Genomic DNA, 22,435 nt, shown 5'->3' with positions numbered 1-22,435 from the left:
CAAAAAAACAGAGAATAGTTTACATTTCTTGCCATTACATTACGAGAATCTTTCACATCTTCACAACATGCTGCATGCTTAAATCTCGTAGGCAGCAACGTACGTTGATTGACGTTTGAGTCAAGCCAATGATCAGGCCTCATTTCCCGGCTGTCCAATCACCGACAAGAATTAGTTGGCGGGGCCTGAGCTGAACGACGAATAAACACAACCCGCTAACCAGAAGACCGGAAGCACATGTTGGCGCGCTGCTACTGATGTTGTTATCAATTCTGACATGTAGCCATAAAGTATTAGACAATTGTGTGTTATTGTGAAATATAACGTTTTGTAAAGTATCAGACAATGGCAGCAACAGTGGCAGCACCTGTCAGCCCAACGGAGCACGACTCTGACCGGTGTGGGAGTGAGGAGGAGAACCGCGGGGCCGAGGCGGAGGAGGGCAGTCAGCAGCAGACAGGCCCCGCTGCCGCCGTCAGCCACAGCCGGCTGTCCAAGCTCCCGCTAGCCCGCATCAAAGCTCTGATGAAGTCGGACCCAGACGTGTCCCTCGCCAGCCAGGAGTCTGTGTTCATAATCGCAAAAGCCACAGTAAGACCATTAACAGTCTCTCAGGAAGTAAACACGAATCAGACTATCAATGCGCTCACGTGTGTCACTGTGCTTTCAGTGCAGGCAGCGCATGACTTGTCACTGCTTGATGCATCCTTAATTTTTGATATATCGTCAATAATTCAAGTGTGTTGTATCTTCATTATATATATTTTTTTAAATTCAGCATAAATCCCACCTGTCATGAGCCAAACTTATTAAGTTGTTGACCCGGAAAAATAACCTACACGTTGTCTTTCTAACATTATTTAAGATATACAATCAATATCACCTCTTAAATCAGTTTCCTCAGCTTGACCCCAGCATATTGTAATTAGATATTGATTTTCTTATGACAAAGATAAAGGGGAACCAGATGAATTGTGCAAGGCATGTATTATTTATGACCCAACATCAGTGTGTTAGTTTGTTACTTGGTTTTTGTTTTCAATTCTTTTGTTTTATTTTCTCCCAGGAGTTGTTTGTTGAGATGATTGCCAAAGATGCAATGGTGTATGCACAGCAGGGGAAGCGGAAAACTTTGCAAAGAAAAGACTTGGGTATGTGCTGCTGAAATACTTTAAATGTAATTTGCAAACCCAGAATCACTGTGCTTCAAAGTTTTTTTTTTTTGTTTGTTTGTTTTCCATTGTTTTGTCTTGTTTAAGCTGGTTGGCTCAACAAATCATGACTACTGGAGACTGTATAGAGAGGTTTATTGTTGTTGTTTTTTTGTTTTTATTAAAAAGGTTTGCTAAATGTGTTATTGTATTGGCCGTTTCCAAAAAAGTTGGGAATCTATGAAATTGAAAATACCGAAAATATTAAACCATCCTTTTTTTTCTTTCCCCCCCTCAGACAACGCAATAGAGGCCATAGATGAGTTCGCTTTTCTTGAAGGTAAGCCTTCTAAAGACATTAAGGAAATCCTCTGGATCATTGGCCTCATCCTTACATGATTATAGCTCTGCAAGCTATTGCATGCAAATCCATTGACTCAGGTTTTATTTGTTTGTTTTTTGGGTGTTTTTATTGAGACTTGAATTCAGTTCCAGGCTGAAAAAACTCCTCACACGCATAAAAGAACACACAACCTCTTATTTTCTTATACAAATGTGTAAATATATAGTAACTTATTCAGTACCTTGTATACCTGATCATCTTGCATCAATTCTTTATTTTCCCTACAGGCACTCTGGATTAAAGACCAATCAGCACATTGGATATTCACAATATCTGTTACTGGGTCACCTGTCAATGTGGGAAACTTCCTGGTTCTTTTCTAAGTAAAACTCACACATTGGATCTTTATAAATTCTTTGCCATAGGCCCCACAAATCTCTTCTTTTTTTTTTAACGGAACTTTAAAGACATTGATGGTAAAATGTACATTTCTTTGTAAATATGTGTGAAATATTTCTGTGCAATGAAATAAATGTATGTTTTAAAGGACCGATTTCTGTCAGAATTATGTCCGCAGCACTTCATCTTTGTCACACAGCACAGATGTTTATGCTGATTTATGCGATCAGTGTCCCAGTACAATCGCTCAGTGGCTTGGGGTTTTTTGTATATAGAGATTCTGTCAAATTTAGAAAAACTAAAAAAAAGTACTTTCAACTAAATTTAATCAGGAGAAAAAACACAATCATAAAGTTCAGTGAGTGATCAAGTAGCTTTTTGAAAACGTTTCTTTATGTTTACATTGACAGCTGTGAAACTTGTATACAGGTCAGATGGATAATTTTACCAACTGTCAAAATGAGACCAATGGCTAACCAGAGTGTCGCTCCTGGGATGTCGAATTCATATTCCACACCCGTTTCTCTTAGTCACAGACAACTCAACATGTTAAAGAATTTCCTCTGTTAAAGTTAACGGGATAGAATTGTTTCTGAAATTTATGGCTTAAACTTATTGAAAAAAATTTTTTGTTACACATTTTCCCATGCTTTTCTATGTTAAATAAAAATTATATACCAAAATATTTCCAATCCCTATGGTCTGTTGGGTGATATCAGGCTTAGGCACTGTAGTCTTCTATGATCCTATGAATGTGTTAAGAAAATTCTCCCAATGAGGCTCAGAGTCGCTGGAATCAGTTAACACAAAGGTTTAATCTTGCAGTGAGGAAACGAGTCTGCGAAACATATCACAAAGCTGACACAGGGTTGTCTGAATTCTAAATTGATACTTCTGCTATTTATTCTTTCTACTACATAAACATTAGCCACACATGGTTTTACTTTCTATTACTGAAGCATTATACACATAAGGTGATGAGACATTGCTGTCGTTCCCTGCTATCACTGTTTATGTTAGATGAGTACAATGTAGTTAATATCATAACGTCATGTAAGACTTCTTTGTTCAGTAGATCAAGGTTCATACAGAGGATAAAACTAGCAAAAATAGGAGGCCTTCAGCACACAGTGTCCTTTAATCTGCCAACACCATAAAAAATTCTTGCACACAGTATTTCTTTTCTCATAGTATATCCTCATAATATTTCCCTCCTGTTTATACTTGAAGAAAAGAGGTGTAAATCTCAATATACAGTATATCCATATATATATTTTTTATATTCTTTGCATAATCTTGCCTATCTTCTACATCATTGTTTAACACTGCAAGGAGATTTTCATTCAGCAAATCATTGAGAATTCACTCGGGTTCATGCAAAGCACTGCTTGACACTTTAAACTTCACCTCCATCATCCTCCTGTAGCTCGCCGCCATCATCACTCTGTACCTGCTGATACGTTGTGCGGGTAAGGGTGGTCTCAATCAGTCTCTGGAATAGTCCTCTCAGGCACGGGTTACAACAACAACCACAGGTGACTAGTATGGCAACTACAACAGACAGAGATAGCAGTACAGAAGCAACTAGTCGGCTCCACTGGCCAAACCACCTCTCCGTCATGCCAGTGAAGGGGTCTGTTTTAGTCCGTTTTAGCCCGGAGTTCTCTGCCAGCTCTGCAGAGAGTGATGTGAGTCCCTCTAAGGCCTTGGTGATGCTGCCATCTGGGAAAGTTTTGTAAGGGATAAAGGTGCAACAGAAAGTTCCAAACATTTTACACACTCCTCCTTTCTCCTTTTCTCCTCCTTTCTCAACATATCCAAAGCCATTCCATTTTGCCATGCCAGAATGGAAGTTGGACCTAATTGTTCGGCAATGCCTTGAACGGCATCTCTAGTGTAGTTCACAAAGCGCCGTTGGTTGTAATAGATGTAATTTATCCAATCTACATTCTTATTCATTGTTACCCAACAGAAAAAAAAGATTCAGAACCTGAAGTTACTTGATTTCTAGCTTTAAACTCATTTAGGATTCCTCTCGGAATCCTTATGCTATCTATGTACACTCCATTGTCAAATGAGCCACTAGGCACGGTTGAACGCTTGCAGCTGCTCAGGAGAGAGTTTGTGACCCAAGGCCTTAAAATCCCCGACAGGGAACAGATGGAAAGGCATCAGTAGTTGGGCCACTGCGCAGCTGCCCTGCCAGTTAGGCGGAAGGGCGGGCCTCAGTTACAGATCCCCACACAGCCACCAGAGGTCTGCTCTCATTGAAGTCTGGTTCCGAAACCAAGATGCCGAGTAGCTGAGTAACATTGATGGATTCTTGACAATAATCTGACATGAGTGTACTTATTCTTACCTGCGCTGCTGCGGATAAAACGTGTATAATTACCCTTATAAGCCAACACTGAGGCCGGTACATTTTCTTAACTGCTGGGAACCACAAAGAAAGAGTTTTACATTGCTTTGTGTTAGGTACAAAGGAGTCATTATACAATGATTACTTAATTTAAATGGTGTAGTTGCTAAATGTGGTCTGGCTTTAATTCTGGTAATCTGAATGGATGCCACGGCCTTTGCCTGTCCATTTTTCCTGTCCTATTTTAGCCACACCCTATGCTCTCGTTTTAGCCGTTGTTTTCCTCACTGAGGTTGAGATGAACGCCCTCCTGTTGAGAGAATTTCCCTTTGTAGTCAGACTTATGTCTCAGAGAACGGTGGTGGGTAACTAATCTTTCCCTCCTCCTGCAGGTCATGGCCATACTAGTTTACAGTGCGATAAGTGAATCCAGGAAGTCTTTCTGCTATTTTAGCTCCTGTGGGTGTCGTAAGTAGCACCTGATATGAACCTTCCCACCTTGGGCTGGACCAGTTCTTTTTCTTTAACACTTTAATGAGGATCCAGTCTCAGGGTTTTACTGTCTTCAGAGATTCCTCCACAGGTTCACCTGGAACAGAATTGACAGAAGAGATCTCGCTACTTGTTAACATTTTAACTATGTATTCTGCTAAGGTTTATTCTCTTTCTTCATAATACTGGTGACTGGTTTTAACTGTGGGAGTACAAATGGTCTACCAGACATTATCTCAAATGGAGTTAATCCTGCGCTTGTTGGAGTAATATGCATGTTAAGGACTACTAGTGGCAAACAGTAAACACTTTTTCCTGTTTCTTCCATGATTTTCTGAATAATTAAGTCAATTAACCTTGACTTAATTATTCCATTGTGTCTTTCTGCCAATCCTGCTGACTGTGGGTGATATGCACAGTGGTTTCTGAGGTCTATTTTTAAGTTTTTTGCCATCAGGGAGATAACATTGTTTACAAAGTGTGTTCCATTATCACTGTAGATCTTTTCGGGTATTCCAAATCGAGGAATTATTTCTTTTACCAGTGATTTTGCTGCTGAGAGTGCATCTGCTTATGCACATGGAAATACTTCAACCCATTTGGTAAAAACTCTATTATCACCAGGCAGAATTGCTTCCCTTCACATTTATTTAGTTAAATTAAATCCATACAAATGTGTTGAAAAAGGGTACTCTGGTTGAGAGAATTGTCCTCGTTTTGGTCTTAGATTGACCTGTGAATTGTGTTTTGCACATATTTGACAAAAAATTTGTAAGACAAAAATTTTTTGAGTTACTAGTAAAGCCATGTGCTGTTAAGACCTTGTTTATTTTTTGCTACCATCCCTCCTGTTGACATGACATGGTCCATGGCTCAATACTGCAGCATATCTAAACAAGCTTTTTGGCAATATGGGTTTTCCTTCAGGTCATTCATACAAGTCTGACTGTGCGTTGTAAGTGGCACCTTTATTCTGTCACATCTGTCTTTCTGTTTGTGGAGCTGCTTTTTGCACATCACAAAACACTTGATGGTCTATTTCTATGTGAGTTTCCTCCTTGGAAAGTAGGTTTTCTGTGAGAAACTGAGCCTCTTTTTCTTCTTCTACCGCCTCTGCCTCCATCTGTGTCTCTGCTCTTTTTCATCACATGCACAGTTCTTTCTTCATCACCTTCCATCATAAAGCTTTGACCCTTCTTGCTTTTCTTTTTGTTTTTAAAATGTTGCTCTGCATGCCTCGACCAGTCCATTAAATTATTCAACCTGGCAGTACGGTGATCTACCATGTGCTTGGTCACAAAGCTGCTTATCTGTGGCACACAGCCCTTCAGAAAGGCATTTTTTTCAACTGCTGCTCATAAGGAGAGTCATTATCCCTGTTATCTGGTGGATTTACTCCACTGTGAATGTCAAACACTTCTTTGAGTCTGTAAAAATATCGATCTACGGCTTCCTCCTCCTTTTGCATGCACCTGTTAATCTCTAATAATGCATAAAGTCTGCCAGTTAGTGGCTCTGCACCATAATGCAACGCCACTCCGTCAGCATCAGTGGGATTCCAATCCCTGCTGATTACACACCAATCTACTCCCATTACGTGTCTCAATGCTCTCTCTGTCTCTAATCAATTTAGCCCGTTGCTAAAACACAATTTTTTTACACCATCACTAAACCCACAAGCATTCACTTTTGGGTGTGGTATGCTTTTCTCACATCTTCAGCTGTCTGGTCGGTAGACATACACGGTGGTGCCAGCTCCTTGTTCCCCTGCTCTGGGATTGGGGGCTTTTATCTTGGAATAAGTTTCTCTTTCTGATATGTCTGAGTTTCTCATTTTAGGCGGGCTGGACACATTCCACGCCACTTTAAAATTCTTCCCTGATCTCGTTACATGTCCTTCATCTTTTTTTAAGGATCCTTTTTAAATCTTCTGATGGATACCACGAGTTTGGAGGTGAGGACCTAGATTGGGGCGTTACCCCGTTTATAGCTCCCGGGAGGCCATAAGCTGGTGGGTTTGTTGGTGTAGAGGGAGGACTTGGCTGAGGTCCCAGAGGGTCGTCTGGATACCTCCTTCTATACAACGCATTTACATCCTCTCTATCTATCAGCTCTAACCTCTTTTTCTGCTGCTCCTTTTTCTTTTTCCTGACTTTCTCTTGTGTGCCTCTGTGAGCCAGGCCTGTGCCTGTGTGAGGCCGTTCTTTTTCTTTTTCTGGCCTGCTCTTTCTGTGTCTTTCACTAATTTTGTGCATTCTTCAACACTGAGATTTCCCTCAAAACTAAACTTCTTTTCGTATCTTTCTAAGTATTTAATATTATCTGGGTCCCATTGAAACATGCATTTAACATCCCCACTTAATTCCCTGTTTTCTTTACAACAAGTATTCCCCAGTTTCTATCCTTTCAGTAGCCAACCAGTTTGTATTGAGTATACCCGAGCAACTGGTCCGATCAGTGAAACACTGCTTTTATTGTCACCGCGAGGTTGCCCCTGTCTGGTGTTTCACTAAGACCCTACTGAATAACCACCACCCAATACAGTTTATACCCATATAACATTCATATACCCTTGTATTTAACTGCACTGACTTTAACAGGTCTTAGTTAAGTATTACACATTAACATTGAACTTCACCGGATGAGCAGGTTTTAGAAGAATATAATACTGATTATACTCACTTCACTGGTTTTACAGGTCTTAGTTAAATATCACACTATTTTTGCAAAAATAGTATCTCAAAGTTGTTTCTCACCACGAATCCAGCCACTCTGGCCACTGATTCAAAAATACAATCTCGTCACTTTCCCCCTTCCAGTGGAAGCTGTCCTCTGAATAACAGCAATTCAGCAGGAGGTCTTTCATGAGGAGTCCTGGACTCCCCCAGTTGCACAGTTTCAGCTCCAACCGTGCTCCGAAGGACCAAGTTGTTAAGAAAATTGTGTTGGGCCGGTATTAACACAAACTTCATACCAATATTCCATTAGGGGTCCTGAATTGTGGTTATTTGAACACTGAATTGGGGTAAGTAGAGTGTGTCATTCTGTTATAAGTCTGGTATAATGCCACAGAATTACATATACTTTGGCTTTTCTATAATGAACTTATTTCTTGCTGATTATTATTAACTTAACAAATAGTATCTGGTCATTCTGAGCAAAGTGGACTAAAGGAACTAACAAATTATGATATATCAAATTATTTAACATCATGTAAATATATGGAGTAAACTTTGTGTTATTATACTTGAATTCTGTTCATTTGGCTGCACCAGCAGAACATTTTGGACATTCACACAGAGCAATGCAAGCCCGTGTTGAAATGTTAAGGGTTCGAATTTCTCACTCGACATGGTGACACTGAGAAAATCACATTGCCCAAGGAATGTATGCGAGTTTCTAGACCTGAGAGGTGTTTTGTTCTTCCTGGCAGAATTTGTTAAACACATCCAGAGTGTCTAGTTTCAGACTCTATGTTTTTGTAGCAGGGATTTTCTAAATAAATGCTCTAGTGTGTTTAAGCTGATTTTCTGGGTTTAGGTTTTCAGGGGGTAATGAAACAGAGCTGTGAGAAGCGCAGATGTTTAGTTCCAGAGGAGCACCAGTGAACTCCCTTCAGAGGAATGCTTGACTGGCACAGGGTAACACACAGTCCTCTTTTCTAATAAAATATAATCAAATGTTGAAGGATCGGACATTGTTTTATTTCCACAGTCAGTAAAGACATTCCATCCAAGAAATCTCATGTGAAAAGACAATGCAGATCTTTTTCTCATCCAGAGCAGAACTATAAATCTTGGCCTGCTTGGCCGGATGGTTCTTTGCTGTGATGCATACATAAGGCATGCCCAGAAAATAAGCTCTAATGTCATTGTTTTGTTTCTGGAAATGTATTTAGGTAACTTTTTACAACACCAGGGAATGAGGGTAGCTATGAGGGAAGAGATTGTCTTTATTGCACATAGCAAAAGCTTCATAATAGCACAACATACCTCACCAATCTTCAGTTCCAAGACATATCTTTATACAAATTATTTTATTGTGTTTGTGATCATTTCAGGCCCTCGGGCAGCTCTGAATACTCATGATTCTTTCATGAAAATCACCGCCTGGGCTCAGGAATGCTTCCAGTAGCCATTGTCTGTGAAAACAGTTTGCTGTGCCATCCACTGATGAAGGTTAAAGCTTTTTCCTGCAAAGAACGAGCTAAATGTGAATATGACCCAGAAACACTGCCGCCTTCTCTGGGTCGAAATGGACCGAGGCAAAGTGAAAAATGTTCTGTGGACAGACAATTCAAAAATTCTCTTTGGAAATCATGGACAGCGCATCCCCCGGACTAAAGAGGAGAGGGACCATTCAGGTTGTTGACGGTGCTCAGTTCGTAAGACTGCATATCATGTACGGAGGCTCTTTGCCCCTTAGCTGCTGACCCGGGTTAGATTGTGGCCTGTGGTGCTTTACTGTATGTCACTCTCTCTCTCTGCCTGTTTCCTGTCAAAGAAAGGCCTCGAGAGCCAAAAAAAAAAACCTTTAGAGAAAAAAAAACTGCATGTCTGATGGTATGTGGGGGCATTAGTGCCTATGCAACTGGAAACATGCACATCTGGAAAGGCACCATCGATACTGAGAGACATAGACAGGTTTTAGAACATATGCCTCCAGGCAGATGATGGGAGCCCAACTTTTTGTAATCTGGGTTTTAATTCTGCTTTTCAGACTGTCTTGTATGCATCCCTCACTCGCCCCATGTTGTCTCATCTGGGTTCTCCAAGGTATCTCAAACATTTCAGGTATCTCCCAACTATGCCAGCATCTAGTGAGCTGGGTGGTGGGTGTCTTAGTCCTATCTCCTTTCCTCATCCAGGACTATTACTCATATGAAACCGCTGCTCGTTGGACTCAAACTGCCAAAAATTCTTCATTACACTGCCTGCATTTTGCAAATGAAAATATCTGCTTCTTCTGATCTCCCCTTTATTAAATGTCTTTAGCACAGAAATCAGTGTATAACTGTGTTGCGTAGGCTTCGACAGTCAAAAATGCATTCGACACAGTTCGCTGTCTGCTTTATATGCCCCCCACCATTTGCCTTCATTCAAAGATTATATCAAGTATTTGCCCCCTGCATTTTATCCCTCAGAGATCCCTTTCAGGTACATTACAATCTCGTAGGCTGCACGTCCAACAAAGTAAGCCAAGCTCTGTATCATCTGCAGGAGGCCATAACATCTCTTCAAGCATCTTCTATCCCGCTGAGAGGAAGACAAAAACCTGGCCATGCCATCATTCCTGCTGTCGGTCTTATGATTTCCCATACATGTAGGTCAGCTCACCTTGACAGGAGATATTTTAATCACAGCAAAGATATGCACAAAACTGGCTCACAAGCAGACCTGTAGTCATTTGAAAGGTATGTTTTTGCAGCTGAAATTCCAACCTGATTTCTCGGGGTCAAATTCTTGAACAGTTAACCCCACACCCATGTACATGCAGTACACATTTTTACTGCAACCTCACTCCTCGGTGCACAGACTGCATACTTTCATACCCAGGATTCCATATGAGACACACTGTCTCGTCTGGATATTTCTAAGTTTTTCCAATCGAAGGATAATTTGTCCATTGTTATGATCTGTTGAACCACAGGAACTTGGGGAGGCACTTAATGGTCTAATCCTACAAAATGTGTCCATTACATGTCTGTATTAGTGTCTAGAGCAATATATCCCTCCATGAAAAGTGACTAATAGTTCCAGGGCTGCCCTGCCAATGCACTAAATATTTGTCCATTATTGTGTTTTTCTTTCCAAAGAACAAAATGCCCAAAGCGTTTCGTTTAACGAGGTATGATGTGTTGTTTGAATCTTTGTAAGCTTAATTTATGTCGTGATGTAGAGAAGGCTACATTCTTCCCAAAGATTATTTGGTGGATCCACCCCAGTAGTTTTACGAGAACACTTTTTGTTAAGTCAAGTCAAAACAAAAGTGAACAAAAAAAAACTACCAATGATACACAACACATTCCCATGTCAGCTTCGTTTGGTGATATATCTTGGTTCTTAATGCAGATGAATGACCAAACATAAATAACAAGAAACCATGTCAGTAGAAGCCTTCTCATTAATACAACTTTAAATGTCAGGCTTTGGTGTTGGTCCAACAGGGAAAATCTGAGGGAGGGTGAAGTTTCACCCCATCCATCAGCAGGCTTAGCGGATAAAAACAAAATGCAGCCACACGACATGTTACATCTTCATTGACATGCACGGATCCAGACAAAAACAATCCTAATTATTTTGCAAATTTCAATATCGGAAACTTTCGTACAAACTGGTAATGTGTCACTACTGCTGTAACAAGATAACTTAAAAGCAATAGATCATTATTTAAGGGGAAGGGGAATATCAGATTTTTGTCAGTACTCTATATGCCAATCATTGGGGTCGATTGCAAATGTCAGTACTGATATATGCACACATTTTTACACATTTACATACAGAGAACATGAAGTTTCTCTTGTCATTTAATTCATGTCCTAATTCTGCTAAGATGATGATGATGATGATGATCTATGCAGTGCAAACATAAGATTCAATTGTTTCTGAACCACTTTCAAACAAAACTGTAAAAAAGAAAATGATAACTACAGGATTTCCAAAATATACAAAACGTCAATATTTATGTTTTAAAGCCCCAATTAATGGTGCAGATATCACTCCTCATAATTCTGATTTACAATATCAAACTATAGATGATTTCTACTATAAATTGAAATGTTCAGCTTTGCGTGAGGCTTGTTTATTTATTTTTTTTACTCTTCCTTTTTCTCACCTCCTGTGCCCTTCTAATGAAGAAGTGCATGTCCCGAAGAATATTTCAAAGACAGAAGGAATTTCCTTAAAACCCTGAGTTAAGAGCAGATTTTTTTTAATGTATAATTACTCCTACAAGAGCAGACAGATACACAATCATGTCTTCATTGATAAAGAAGCAGAGCTCAAGCTGTTTATTATCCAGACACATTATGCTGTTTAACACTGGACTGTGGTATCATTTCTACCTTTATCAAACCTAACCAGGCTTTTGATTGGTCATGCAGTGCTGTTGTTGGCTGCATTATCTGACTTTGGCATATGTGTCTGCCATTTTTCCCTGCCACAGGGTCAGATCAAAAGAATGAAGAAAGAAAAGATGGATGGTTACAGAAATTTCTCTGGTTTCTGCCATGTAATCAGGTCCTGATGCTGTTTTTTGTCAAAGCTTTTGTGTAATGGATGAACATACTTGGCCCACACATTGCGCCTCCAGCTTATTTTTTGTGGTTTTCCAATTATGGAAGCAAAGTAAAAGTTTTATTATGATTTATGTACAGACATGGAGAGGCTTTATAGTCATATTATGGACATGTTTTTCAACATCTGCATCAGTCTATTGGCCAAATATATCACATTTACTCTGTGACATCGGTGAGCCAAGCCTCAAAATCGAATAACAGTGTTGGTTAGCATCAACTAAAATCCTCTTATTAGTTTCGTGCTGCTGCCAGACTTCCAAGTTAATGCTGTAAATGAAAGAGATGATTAGAGGGACCAAAGAATGTAAGATCCGACAGAAGTATTTGTCGTTATTTGATCGGAGAAGAATTTTGTACTTTTAACATCGTGATGTGTAACATGTGCGTTAAAACAAGCTTCACTGTGAGCTGAAAGCCAAGCACACAATGTTGTATCATCAGGTGTGTGTGTGTGCCATAATAAATTCAACAGTGTTGTTCTATAAGAGACGCACAGTGACATTCGAGTCACTTTCTGACACGTGAGAGTCCTTTTTTAATCTGCCTTCTCAACAACCTTAATCATGTAGAAAATCTACTTTTCCCAATTGTTTGTGTAAATTTCTTCGGTAGTAGAAATGCTCAGCTAACCAGATTTGCTCATTCCTTCTAACAAGCTTTTCTAATGGTGTCACGATTCAAGTTTTACTGTGGTTAGGACCCAAATACTGGACGTCCAGAGAAGATGATGAAAGGCTTTATTTATAAACCAAATGTTCTGCTGGAGCAGGACAAGAAAAACTATCATTGGAAAGTTGCGAGAACAAAACAAAGAGAAGCCTGACAGATTAACTGAAACAAATGTAAACTCACAAGAAAACAACAACACAGGAGGCCACCACGAAACCCACTGGATTAGTACAACACAACACAATGAACTGGCATCAGAACAAAGGAAAACCAGGAGAATATATACTGAAGGAATGATGAGGGAAATTAACAACAGGTGGGGCAATTAGTAACAGAAACCAGGTGTAACATAGGAAGTAAGTACAACAGAAAACATATGGTGGCAAACTCTACAAAACAAAACAGGAAGCAGGGAAACCAAAGTGCAAAAGCAAACCAAGAAACCAAAAGACAAGGTCAAACACAAAAGCTCATAGACTATGACAAATGCTGACAGATGACTATCAGGGAGCTACACACATACACACGGGACTGACATTACATCCTGTAACTACAGTTTATGCCGGTCTAATTGGTGTTACATAGACATGCATTGAATTAATCAATTTTGGTAACTGTGGCCTGGCAACTAAACAAATGTATGATGGAAGAGATGAAGAGATAGCTCCCATGAGACTTGAATGCTCAACTGACACAACTGAGGTTGTGTTTTGTACAAGGAATTCATCGTACTTTTTCTAAATGATAGTGGAGTGGCCCTCGCCCCAAACCAGACAAGTGCGAAAAAATGTTATGGTCAGAAAAGAATTAGGATAACCTAAACTAAGAAAGAAAACATTTCCTCCATTTAGTCAATCATACGAACACACACACACTCACAAAAAAAAAAACTAATAGTATTTGTTCATTCTCTAGCCACGTGTATCAGAATTTGCAAATGCAAAACTCTGAGTTGATCCGGTGCCTACATCAGTTTCTTTTTGATAACCACAATGTTTTTGTCAAATTTGTATTGATTTTCATAGCAACATCGGATGTAACTATAAGAAAACTGCATTTATGCATGACATCACACTTGGTACATCTGTCCAGTCTCATAAATGGTTGATAATTACACATGCCTTTTACCCTATCTGTTACTATAATGAAAATGATAGGTATGAATGCAGCCACTTTAACAGACTGATGACTCCCTTAATTCTACGTGTCTCGTGTCCAAAAAAAGGACTTTATTCAACATCGAGTTAGTTTGGCATAAGCCTGTTTTAAGACTGGCCTATAGCACAAGCCAGGCACGCCCCTGACCGAAAGTAATTAAACATTATTTTATTTGGACACAGAGTACACATTTGTGCTATTTGCTGGCCAAATAACTAGACCGGTCATGGGAATTAATGTGAACGCCTCAAAGTGATTACTTCTCAATATCCCCCTTTGATCTCCATTCAGTCCTGATGGGAAAAATGCACAAGAGGAGGAAGGAAGAATTTAAAACCTCAGACGAGACAAATGGGGTTTGGCATCCTGAGCAAGGAGACAAGAAGGGAGAAATGATGAAGAGGTGAGATAAACGTGTAAAAAAAAAAAAAAAAAAAAAAGGGAGTTGAGTTTGAGTGTGAGAATGACTGAAGATGGGTAGGCAGAGGGTGGGAGGGAAAGACGGTAATACAGAAGAGGAGAGGTGCTGAAAGTGGGTGAGTGAGAGATGGGCAGGGAGGTATAAAGAGAGGGAGGGAGTAATATAAGAGAGGCAGCCATAGAGGGAGAGGTGACAGAGTAGATTATCCTCTCCTCTCTGCCAGTCTCATCATGTTCATCCTGCAGATGTTGACTGTTATCTCACTCACTGCTATCTTCCTGGCATCTGTAGAAGGTAGGACACAGCTATACTTCCTATATGTGTTTGTATGTGTGTGTTGCATGGATTGTATGCACCCTGCATTTGGACAGTGTAGCAAAGGGAATGATGGCGAAGACAGAAAAGGAAAGAAGAGGGAAAGAGGGATAGCAGCAGGGATGGAGACATGGATGTAAACAGAGGGGCAGAACGCAGGAGGACGAGCATCTGAAATCACACCACACTCATGCAGAGACACAGCAACTGTGTCAGCCTGTGTGACGGTGTAGTCTGTTTCCTGAGATGTAGTGAACGTGCTGGAAGTGCACTGATTCTAAATCGTTCATGGCACAACAAAGCGACTCTGTCCTATTTTACAGTTCTTATTGCTCCGGCTGCTTCACATCTCACTTTTGTTTACAGATCTGCTTTGAATGGAGCGACATCATGGCAAAGCCTCCACACAAACACACACTCCTCTCCTTCTCTCACTTCCTCTCTTTTCACAGGCATAGTAGTACGTTTCTCTGCACAGTTGGATGCCATTGTAATTCCTCTGACATTCTTATGTGTGCATATGTGTATTCACATGGAAGTATGTGTATATGTATCCAAAAGGCATGTGGAGATGCTGCAAGACAGATTATGTTTTCTGTGTAGAAAAGCTGCCAAAATCATGATGCTCTTCAGTTAATACCAAAGATAAATGTTTCTGCAACTGATGTTATGGTTATCTCTGATAGTGCAAAATGATCTATACTGTTTAAAACTTTTGACAGATGCTTTCGCACTGACTTGATCTACTAAAGGAGAGCTACAATAAAACTAAACATGTAAAATCGGAGGGAGTAAGCCATCATAATTTAGGGATTTTTGACACCTGGAAACGTTGTTATCATCATATCAGTTTGCTTTTGTTTAACTTGTTATGCTTCTCCTTGTTTTCCAGCTAACGGCGTGCAGATGCAGAGGGATGTCCAGTGTTGCATGTTGTACTCCCAGGGCAAGGTGCGCACCAAAGACGTGTTGCGATTTGAGGTGCAGACGGAGGGGCCTGACTGCAGTATACAAGCCATCATGCAAGTATTTCAACTATCCATTCCTGGAGCTTAAGAGCACAGAGCAATTTGCAGGCATGGAAAATATGCCTCTCATTACAGAAGGGCAGAGCCGGGCTGAGAGGCATTGTCATCTTTCCAGGTCAAGTTGTTATGGCAGGGCTCGAAGCTGTAATTGCCAGAGAAGTAAGAAAGGAAATATGTTGGAATAACAAGCCGTCTGAAAATACCTTGTGAGCCAGCTGAGCCCTACTGCAGTCAGTCAGTCAGAACAGCAGGGTTTAGTTAAGCAAACCCTATTGTGGTACCTATTGTTTCCAGCAGGGCAGAGAAATCTGATGTCGCTGGGGAATGATGAGCTCGCTGGTCCACTTAACATGAACATGGAATTCTTACTCAGTAGATACAACAATTTCTTTTGGTCCTCTGTGTTTTATTTGGTGGTTGCCAACAAATTTTTTAAAACTTTTTCCCATTTTTTTTCTTTTGTTCATTCTCTTTCATCCTAAGGCAACTTGCACAGCTAGAATTTGGCATTTCTTCCATTTCCCCCTGTCGTTGAGTAGGTCCTTATTCTGTTAACCTGTGTTGTATGAAAGGGATTGTTTCTTTTTTCATAGTCTTTACACAAAGAAGGCAGTGAAATGTGCAGACCCCAGGGATCGGAAGGTGAAACGGTTGTTGAGGAAGCTCCTGCAAAGACAGAGAACCAAGGCCCACCGAACCATGTGGCTCCTGCCGCATGATAACCTGCCTGTCATGTCAGAGGTCAGACTCGGTCAAACTACTTCAATGTATTTTTTACACACAACTTGCAAAAGTTCTTGCTATTGTACCCCACTGGAGTGTGATTAAAGGGCGTGTATCAAATGTGCATACCCACTACAAATCTGGGTCACAGAAACATGCATGCACCTGCTGATGTGAACATTTAGGTCATGCAGATCCTAGCGGAGGCAAAGCACTACACCTCTCATTCGTTGAGTCATCTTGAAAGTTGTCTGTGGAAATTGTTTTCCACAGAAAAGTGCAGGCACTGTCAAAAAAGAAAACTTCAATCACATCTTTTATCCATTGTGGATCTATCTATCACCATATGTTAAGAATAAACTTCAATCAATCACATCCACGAAGCACGACCAGCAGATCCAGTTGGTAAATCAAGCTCTTGCTGAAGCCAGTTGGAAGAAGAGCAAATGCATTTTTTCATCTGTGAAAAGCCTTCACTGTCTTTCTTTGCACTTTTTTTTTCATTGAAGAAATACTCTCCAGTTGCAGTATAACCAATATCATAAGTCTTTTTTGAGGATCTGCCATTTCTAACTTGTTTGTTACACCTGAAATCTACTAGTATAGATGATGATACAAAAGCGTGTTTCAAAGTCAAAACAGATAGATTCTCATGGCTCAGTAATCAGACTACAAAGAAGTCAGCAGGGTCTCTATCCTCGTCAAAGCCAGTTACTGATCTCGCCAATAATAAGTTGGTGCTGGTTAAAGGATATAGCCTTTGCTGACTTCTCAGTAATCTGAACTTCGTCTGTTTTTCTGCCTGTGGTTGTAGACTTGCTGCTCTCGACAGATACCAGCTGCTTCACATAGTTACTGCAGATCATGCAGCAAATGCACTGAAACGAAACGTAACCAAGTTAATCGGCTATATGATCAAACTGTGTCAGCTCAGATTTACGTGTAATATGTGTCACCTGATGCCTTCTTTCTACCCCTTGTGATCACCAGGACAAAAAAAACAACTGGGCGGTTCTCAATGTGGAGTGATGAAGCCCCATTAAATATGGAGGAAACCTTGTAGTCATACGTAAGGCTCTGCTGAGTATGTAGTTATCCAATGAAGATCGATAAATTGAATGTTCAGGTGATGTATCTAATCCTAAGCTTTTGCATTCTTTCCCACTTCTCAATAGGCCAAGTAAACTTTCAGCAGCTTGTTGTCTTTACTCGGCGACACTCACTGACTCTTGTGTCTCTCTTTCTACACTCTCCGTCTCATTGGGACCAGACCTGGGCAGCAATACATCTTAAAATGCTTTAGATATCTAAACATGAACTGCGCTTGAAATATTCCCAACATGTGGCTGGAACAGTCTCAATAGAGGAGTGTTATCTGTAAGATAAGTTGCAATGATTTTTTTTTTTTTTCAATGGCTTATACTGTTATTTGCCAGTCTGCCTGAAAATGTCTCCCTCCACTACAACAGAACTACACACCTGGCTGATGTGAGATCAGTGAAGTTGTACTGAAGAGAGCGTTGACATTTATATATTATATATCAGCAAGATACTCTGTGTTTATTTGTGACTTGTATACCTTGAACATGTAATGACACTTCACACAGTAAAGTAGATAGAAATTTGTCCCAATCAGCTCTGTGAGGATATTGGGAAGCTTGTCTGTAATGTTAACTTGCACCTTGTTTAACTTTCTTGGTTATTTGTAATAGGATTTAAAAATCTTCCTTAAGGCTATATTTGACTGTTGACTAAAATCAAAGTGGGACCAGAGTGAGGATGTCACCTGTATTCAACCTTTCTTTGTAACACAGTGAGCAAATGCTCTTGATATTTTGTCCATTTTGTATATTGACTGTTTGAAAATGCTTAATCTATCTTTTAAAATGAGCCCGTCAGGCATTAATGATAGATTTAGATATCTTTAAATAACTTAGCAGTTTACATGTGTCTTTTTCATCACAAAACTATGCCAAAGTAATCATGGGTCGATCCATACCGTGGCCAGGCTGTTAAAACTTAGAGGGCTTAATACAATGCTCAAGCATTGTGTGGTAGAAAAATGCACTGTATCCTAAGTGAAATATTTTATAAATTAATCTGAGTTAATAACCACAGCTTCAGTGTTTTTCTGGGTATATTGTGTGTCTGTCTTTTCTACTGCAACAGTCATGCAGGCGTTGTGGCTCAGACTAAGGACAATAGTGTTGCTCTGTCCACCACAAAGAATGAATCTGAAGCAGCAACCTTTGTCATCATGATCTAAATAATGCTTGTTCCAACCACACAAACCGCTGCAGCTCTGGCGACACTTGGGGTGACGTAAGTCCACTCTCGTTCTAAGAGGTTGATCAAATTTGGCACAGACAATCAAGTCACCCATGGGATGAATTATTATAATTATGATGACGCTTTAACTTTGTAACACCATCATCTGGTTTGTTACTGTGTCCCAAGAGGATTTTATAAATACATCAAAGCTAAGGAAATTGCCTTCAGACACAACTGCATGTGGCTGAACTATTCCACAGAGCATTTTTTCATCAGTTGTTGGAAATTGTTGATTTTTCTCATTTACACCATATTTTTTTATCAGAATGTGCAGTAATAAAAGCAAAAGTCTGAGCAAGCGTCGTGCCCATCTGTTCCTGACGCACATCCTTACCTACTAATTTAAACAGCTATCCACAATAAAACACAAAACATGTTTATGTTTCTTATTTCACTGAAAGGGCAAAGAGCATGCTCCATCTCTGTCAAAGCAGTGAGCTGCTTGGGTTATAACAGGAGACTGCTTACTTGAATACATTATTTCTTCTCTCTTTCAACATGTTACTGAACTAATAATAAAACCTAAAGGGAACGTGAAGTAGACGTCATGCCATGTTGAATTTTGGGTAATTAGAATTTTATTACTCTTTACATTGTGAGAATAGTGTAGAGTAGTGTCCTCTACATGCAGGGCGCTTATTGAGCTCAGGATCATGATTTTAGATCATCACCCACTGTAGGAATAACCTCTAAGATTATGTCTCAATTGATTTCTACATAGCAGTGGAAAATACTCAACACATCTGTCCACCGCAAGTTAACTATGTTTTTAACAGGTTCCAAGATGATATGAAATCTTTATTAAACAATGTAGCCACAGCAAAAAGATTTGGCCTAAAATTAGCTTATAGCTCAATGCACTGTATGTACAAGTATTACAGTTGTTTTACTAACTTACTATAAATCAGCCAAAAAAGGGAGGTCAGATCACAGGAAATTGAGTTTTCGCACAACACCTTGTTAATTTACAGATGCTACAACCAGCTACTGCAAAATCTTTCCTAAACTTTTGAGGATTTTGGGGATTTTGTGGAGACACTGGAACGGTGTCAGTCCAATAGTTTCTGTGCAACGCCATCATCGCAAAGGTGCGTGTGGAATTCAGGGCAGAAAGCATTGCTCATCAGCATTTGTTTGAAAGAGCCAAGGTCTTGATAACGAAGCAGTTAACTCTGCCAATCGGGCAGCAATTTATAGTTGTGGCTGGAAATCATATTCAATGTTCCCAGAAGATCACGGCCCATTGCAGAGCAGAGCAGGAGAAGGTTGTGGGTCCAGGCCAGTAAAAGAGCAGATCATGCAAGTCCCAGATGCAGCAAATTCCAGCAGTGCCCTCGTCTTGTCTCAGAAAGCAAAAGTCTGATCCCATGTAATTAGACTTTGTCTCTTATAACAACATGACATCACAATTATATGCACCCAAGGTCCATATTCACACATATTTAGTAAAAACAATAAGCTCCTCAATAATATACGTGTATAGAGCCATGCATTAATGCATTTAAAAATGTCTAAAACATCTGCTGTCTAAAATAGGTTTGGGATCCTGTAATTTCTCACCACATGTGATAAGTGGTTCATTGATATAATGTGTATGATCCAAGCTAAGAATGCCCAAAGATTCCCAAAAAGTTGGTTTTAATCTAAAATCAGAATGCAATATTTTTCAAATATTGTGAATCAATATTTTATCAACAGTAGAAGATGTAAGTCCCAGAAAATATATTAAATGTTGAAAACGAGACATTTTGCCATTTCGTGAAAAATGTTAGCTCATTCTGAATTTGACAGCAGCAAAAAAAAGCTGAGAGGGGGGACTACAGACGGCTGAAAAAGTAAGTGGTACTAAAAAAAAAACAGCTGGAGAAAAATGTCACAACTAATTAGGTAAATTGACAACATATTATTTATATGAATGCATATAAATAGAAGACCTTAAAGCGGCACAGTCTCTTAGAGATAAGGATGGGAAGAGGTTCAGCAAGTTGCAAAAAACAGTATCAAGATGATGTGGAGCAATTTCCGAGTAAGACTTTTAATATTTTGTCATCGACTGTATCTGAATTCTGAAAAGATTCAGAGAATCTGGAGACATGTGGAAGGTGCAAAGCTGAAAATCAGAAAACCGTCACGATTCTATCAAGGAAATCACTGCACAGGCTCAGGAATCCTTTAAAAAGTACTATCCTAGTGACAAAGTTCACCATCCCAAATGCTAAACCACATACTGCATCTATTACAACAGCATGGCTGTTGGCAAAATACAAAAAGGAAATGCCAGTACTGTTGAGCAGCCAGAATCCTACATCAGACAAGAATGGAACAACATTCCTCTCCCAAAGATCCAGCAACTGGTCCCCTCAGTTACCAGATGGTAACTTCAGTAACTGTTCAGTAACTGTAAAAGAAGAGGAGATGCTACACCGTGGTAAACATGTCCCTGTCACGACTTTTTTGAGACATGCTGCTGCCATCAAATTTAAGATGAGCTCGTATTTTTCATTTAAATCGTAAAATGACTCACTTTTAACGAATTATGTTTTCTGTGTTCTATTCAGAATAAAATATGTATTTATTGGTTGATATCAGTTTTTCTTTATATTTTACATATAATTATGAAATTGTCATTTTCAGTGTTTAAGCTCTCGTTTTCGTCACGATAAAGAGAGCAGACATATCGAGCCAAAGTAAAAAAATCCAGGAAAAATCATTTTGAATCCATAAAGCTTACATTTTCCACAAGTCTGTATTAAAACCCATACAGAATGCAGCCTTTTATGATTGAGTTTTGTCATGACCGACTCAACGCAACCTGAAAATAATGAAAATGTACATTTACTAAGGAAGTTTTTAGGAATTTCATTACTCCTAAACACAGTTTTGCCCCATAATGCATCCAGACACATTTGTAGGAAAAAAAGCCTGTTAATGGCTTTATGTAGTTTTTTTCCCCTTTGATTGGCAGGATAATTCAATTTCTCTGTAAGAAATATTTTCTCTCTTTTTTCCTGTCTCCCTATCCACCATGTTTGACCGATTTGATCAACTTTTTAGGTAAAACAAATAAGCAAAAGCTAATCAGGCAACAAAAGCAAGCAGGCACAGATGAGTCGAAAGCGTTCCTTACAGGATGGCACTCCAGTCCCAACGTGCAACACAGAGTGATGTGCTTTCACATTTTCTGACTGAGACTGGGATTTTTAACTGGATAGAGGGCATTTTACCAAGGTTTTTAACTGTAGAATTGGCAATGGTTGACAGTAGTCACTGTAATGATGACGAGCATACATGGCAAACATCAGCATGTCAGCGTCAAATTTAGATTTTGTTCTTGAGCTCATTCTTTATTCCAAAGCAGTTTACAAGTGAGGAGGAACATCCTTGTGTCATATATTCAAAAGGACAGAACAGGTAAAAAAGTGCAAATTTAGTGGAAGTAAGCCTTTAGAGCCACAGGCGTCTACAGCAATTGTCGGCATGATGTCCAAAGAGAGCGTGAGTCGTGTAAATACATTTAGTATCTACTATTTCATTAAAGAAAATAAACATCTAAATGCGTTGGCATTCTTCAGTGACTGTGGATTGGTTTGGTTTTAAAGTATTGAGACTGAGGTCATGTAAAAAGCACGATGACAACAGATTTCCCTGACATTCAGATGGTCGCACCAAGGTTGCCTTCATAGTGATTTATTGTTGTCAAATAGGAGTAGAAGGACTAGTGGCATTACTACTATACATTTACACTGAGT

At 39.6% G+C, this 22,435-nt stretch overlaps 2 protein-coding genes across 3 annotated transcripts; both read left to right on the top strand.

The window, feature by feature from the left end:
• Positions 1-224: 224 nt before the first annotated feature.
• On the top strand, positions 225-2,044 carry pole4 (polymerase (DNA-directed), epsilon 4, accessory subunit). The gene is made up of 4 exons (XM_075484356.1): positions 225-591; positions 1,067-1,151; positions 1,450-1,491; positions 1,782-2,044. Exons 1-4 carry the CDS (start codon positions 346-348, stop codon positions 1,793-1,795), a joined length of 387 nt encoding a protein of 128 aa, XP_075340471.1. The 5' UTR covers positions 225-345; the 3' UTR covers positions 1,796-2,044.
• A 12,416-nt stretch (positions 2,045-14,460) lies between these two features.
• Positions 14,461-19,014, top strand: ccl44 (chemokine (C-C motif) ligand 44). 2 transcript variants are annotated; one of them, XR_012772884.1, is made up of 5 exons: positions 14,461-14,583; positions 15,497-15,626; positions 16,226-16,373; positions 17,346-17,439; positions 17,531-19,014. XR_012772884.1 is itself a non-coding variant. In XM_075484355.1 (5 exons), exons 1-4 carry the CDS (start codon positions 14,520-14,522, stop codon positions 17,382-17,384), a joined length of 381 nt encoding a protein of 126 aa, XP_075340470.1. In that variant the 5' UTR covers positions 14,461-14,519; the 3' UTR covers positions 17,385-17,424; positions 17,531-19,012. The 2 variants fall into 2 exon arrangements, 1 of the variants encoding a protein (XP_075340470.1); XM_075484355.1 differs by having other exon boundaries at positions 17,346-17,424; positions 17,531-19,012.
• Positions 19,015-22,435: the final 3,421 nt, after the last annotated feature.

The sequence above is a fragment of the Odontesthes bonariensis genome, chromosome 15 (genome assembly GCF_027942865.1).
Source record: "Odontesthes bonariensis isolate fOdoBon6 chromosome 15, fOdoBon6.hap1, whole genome shotgun sequence".
NCBI lineage: Eukaryota > Metazoa > Chordata > Actinopteri > Atheriniformes > Atherinopsidae > Odontesthes > Odontesthes bonariensis.
The sequence above is the reverse complement of the archived record's forward strand: the minus strand, read 5'-3'. Positions and strand labels throughout refer to the sequence as shown.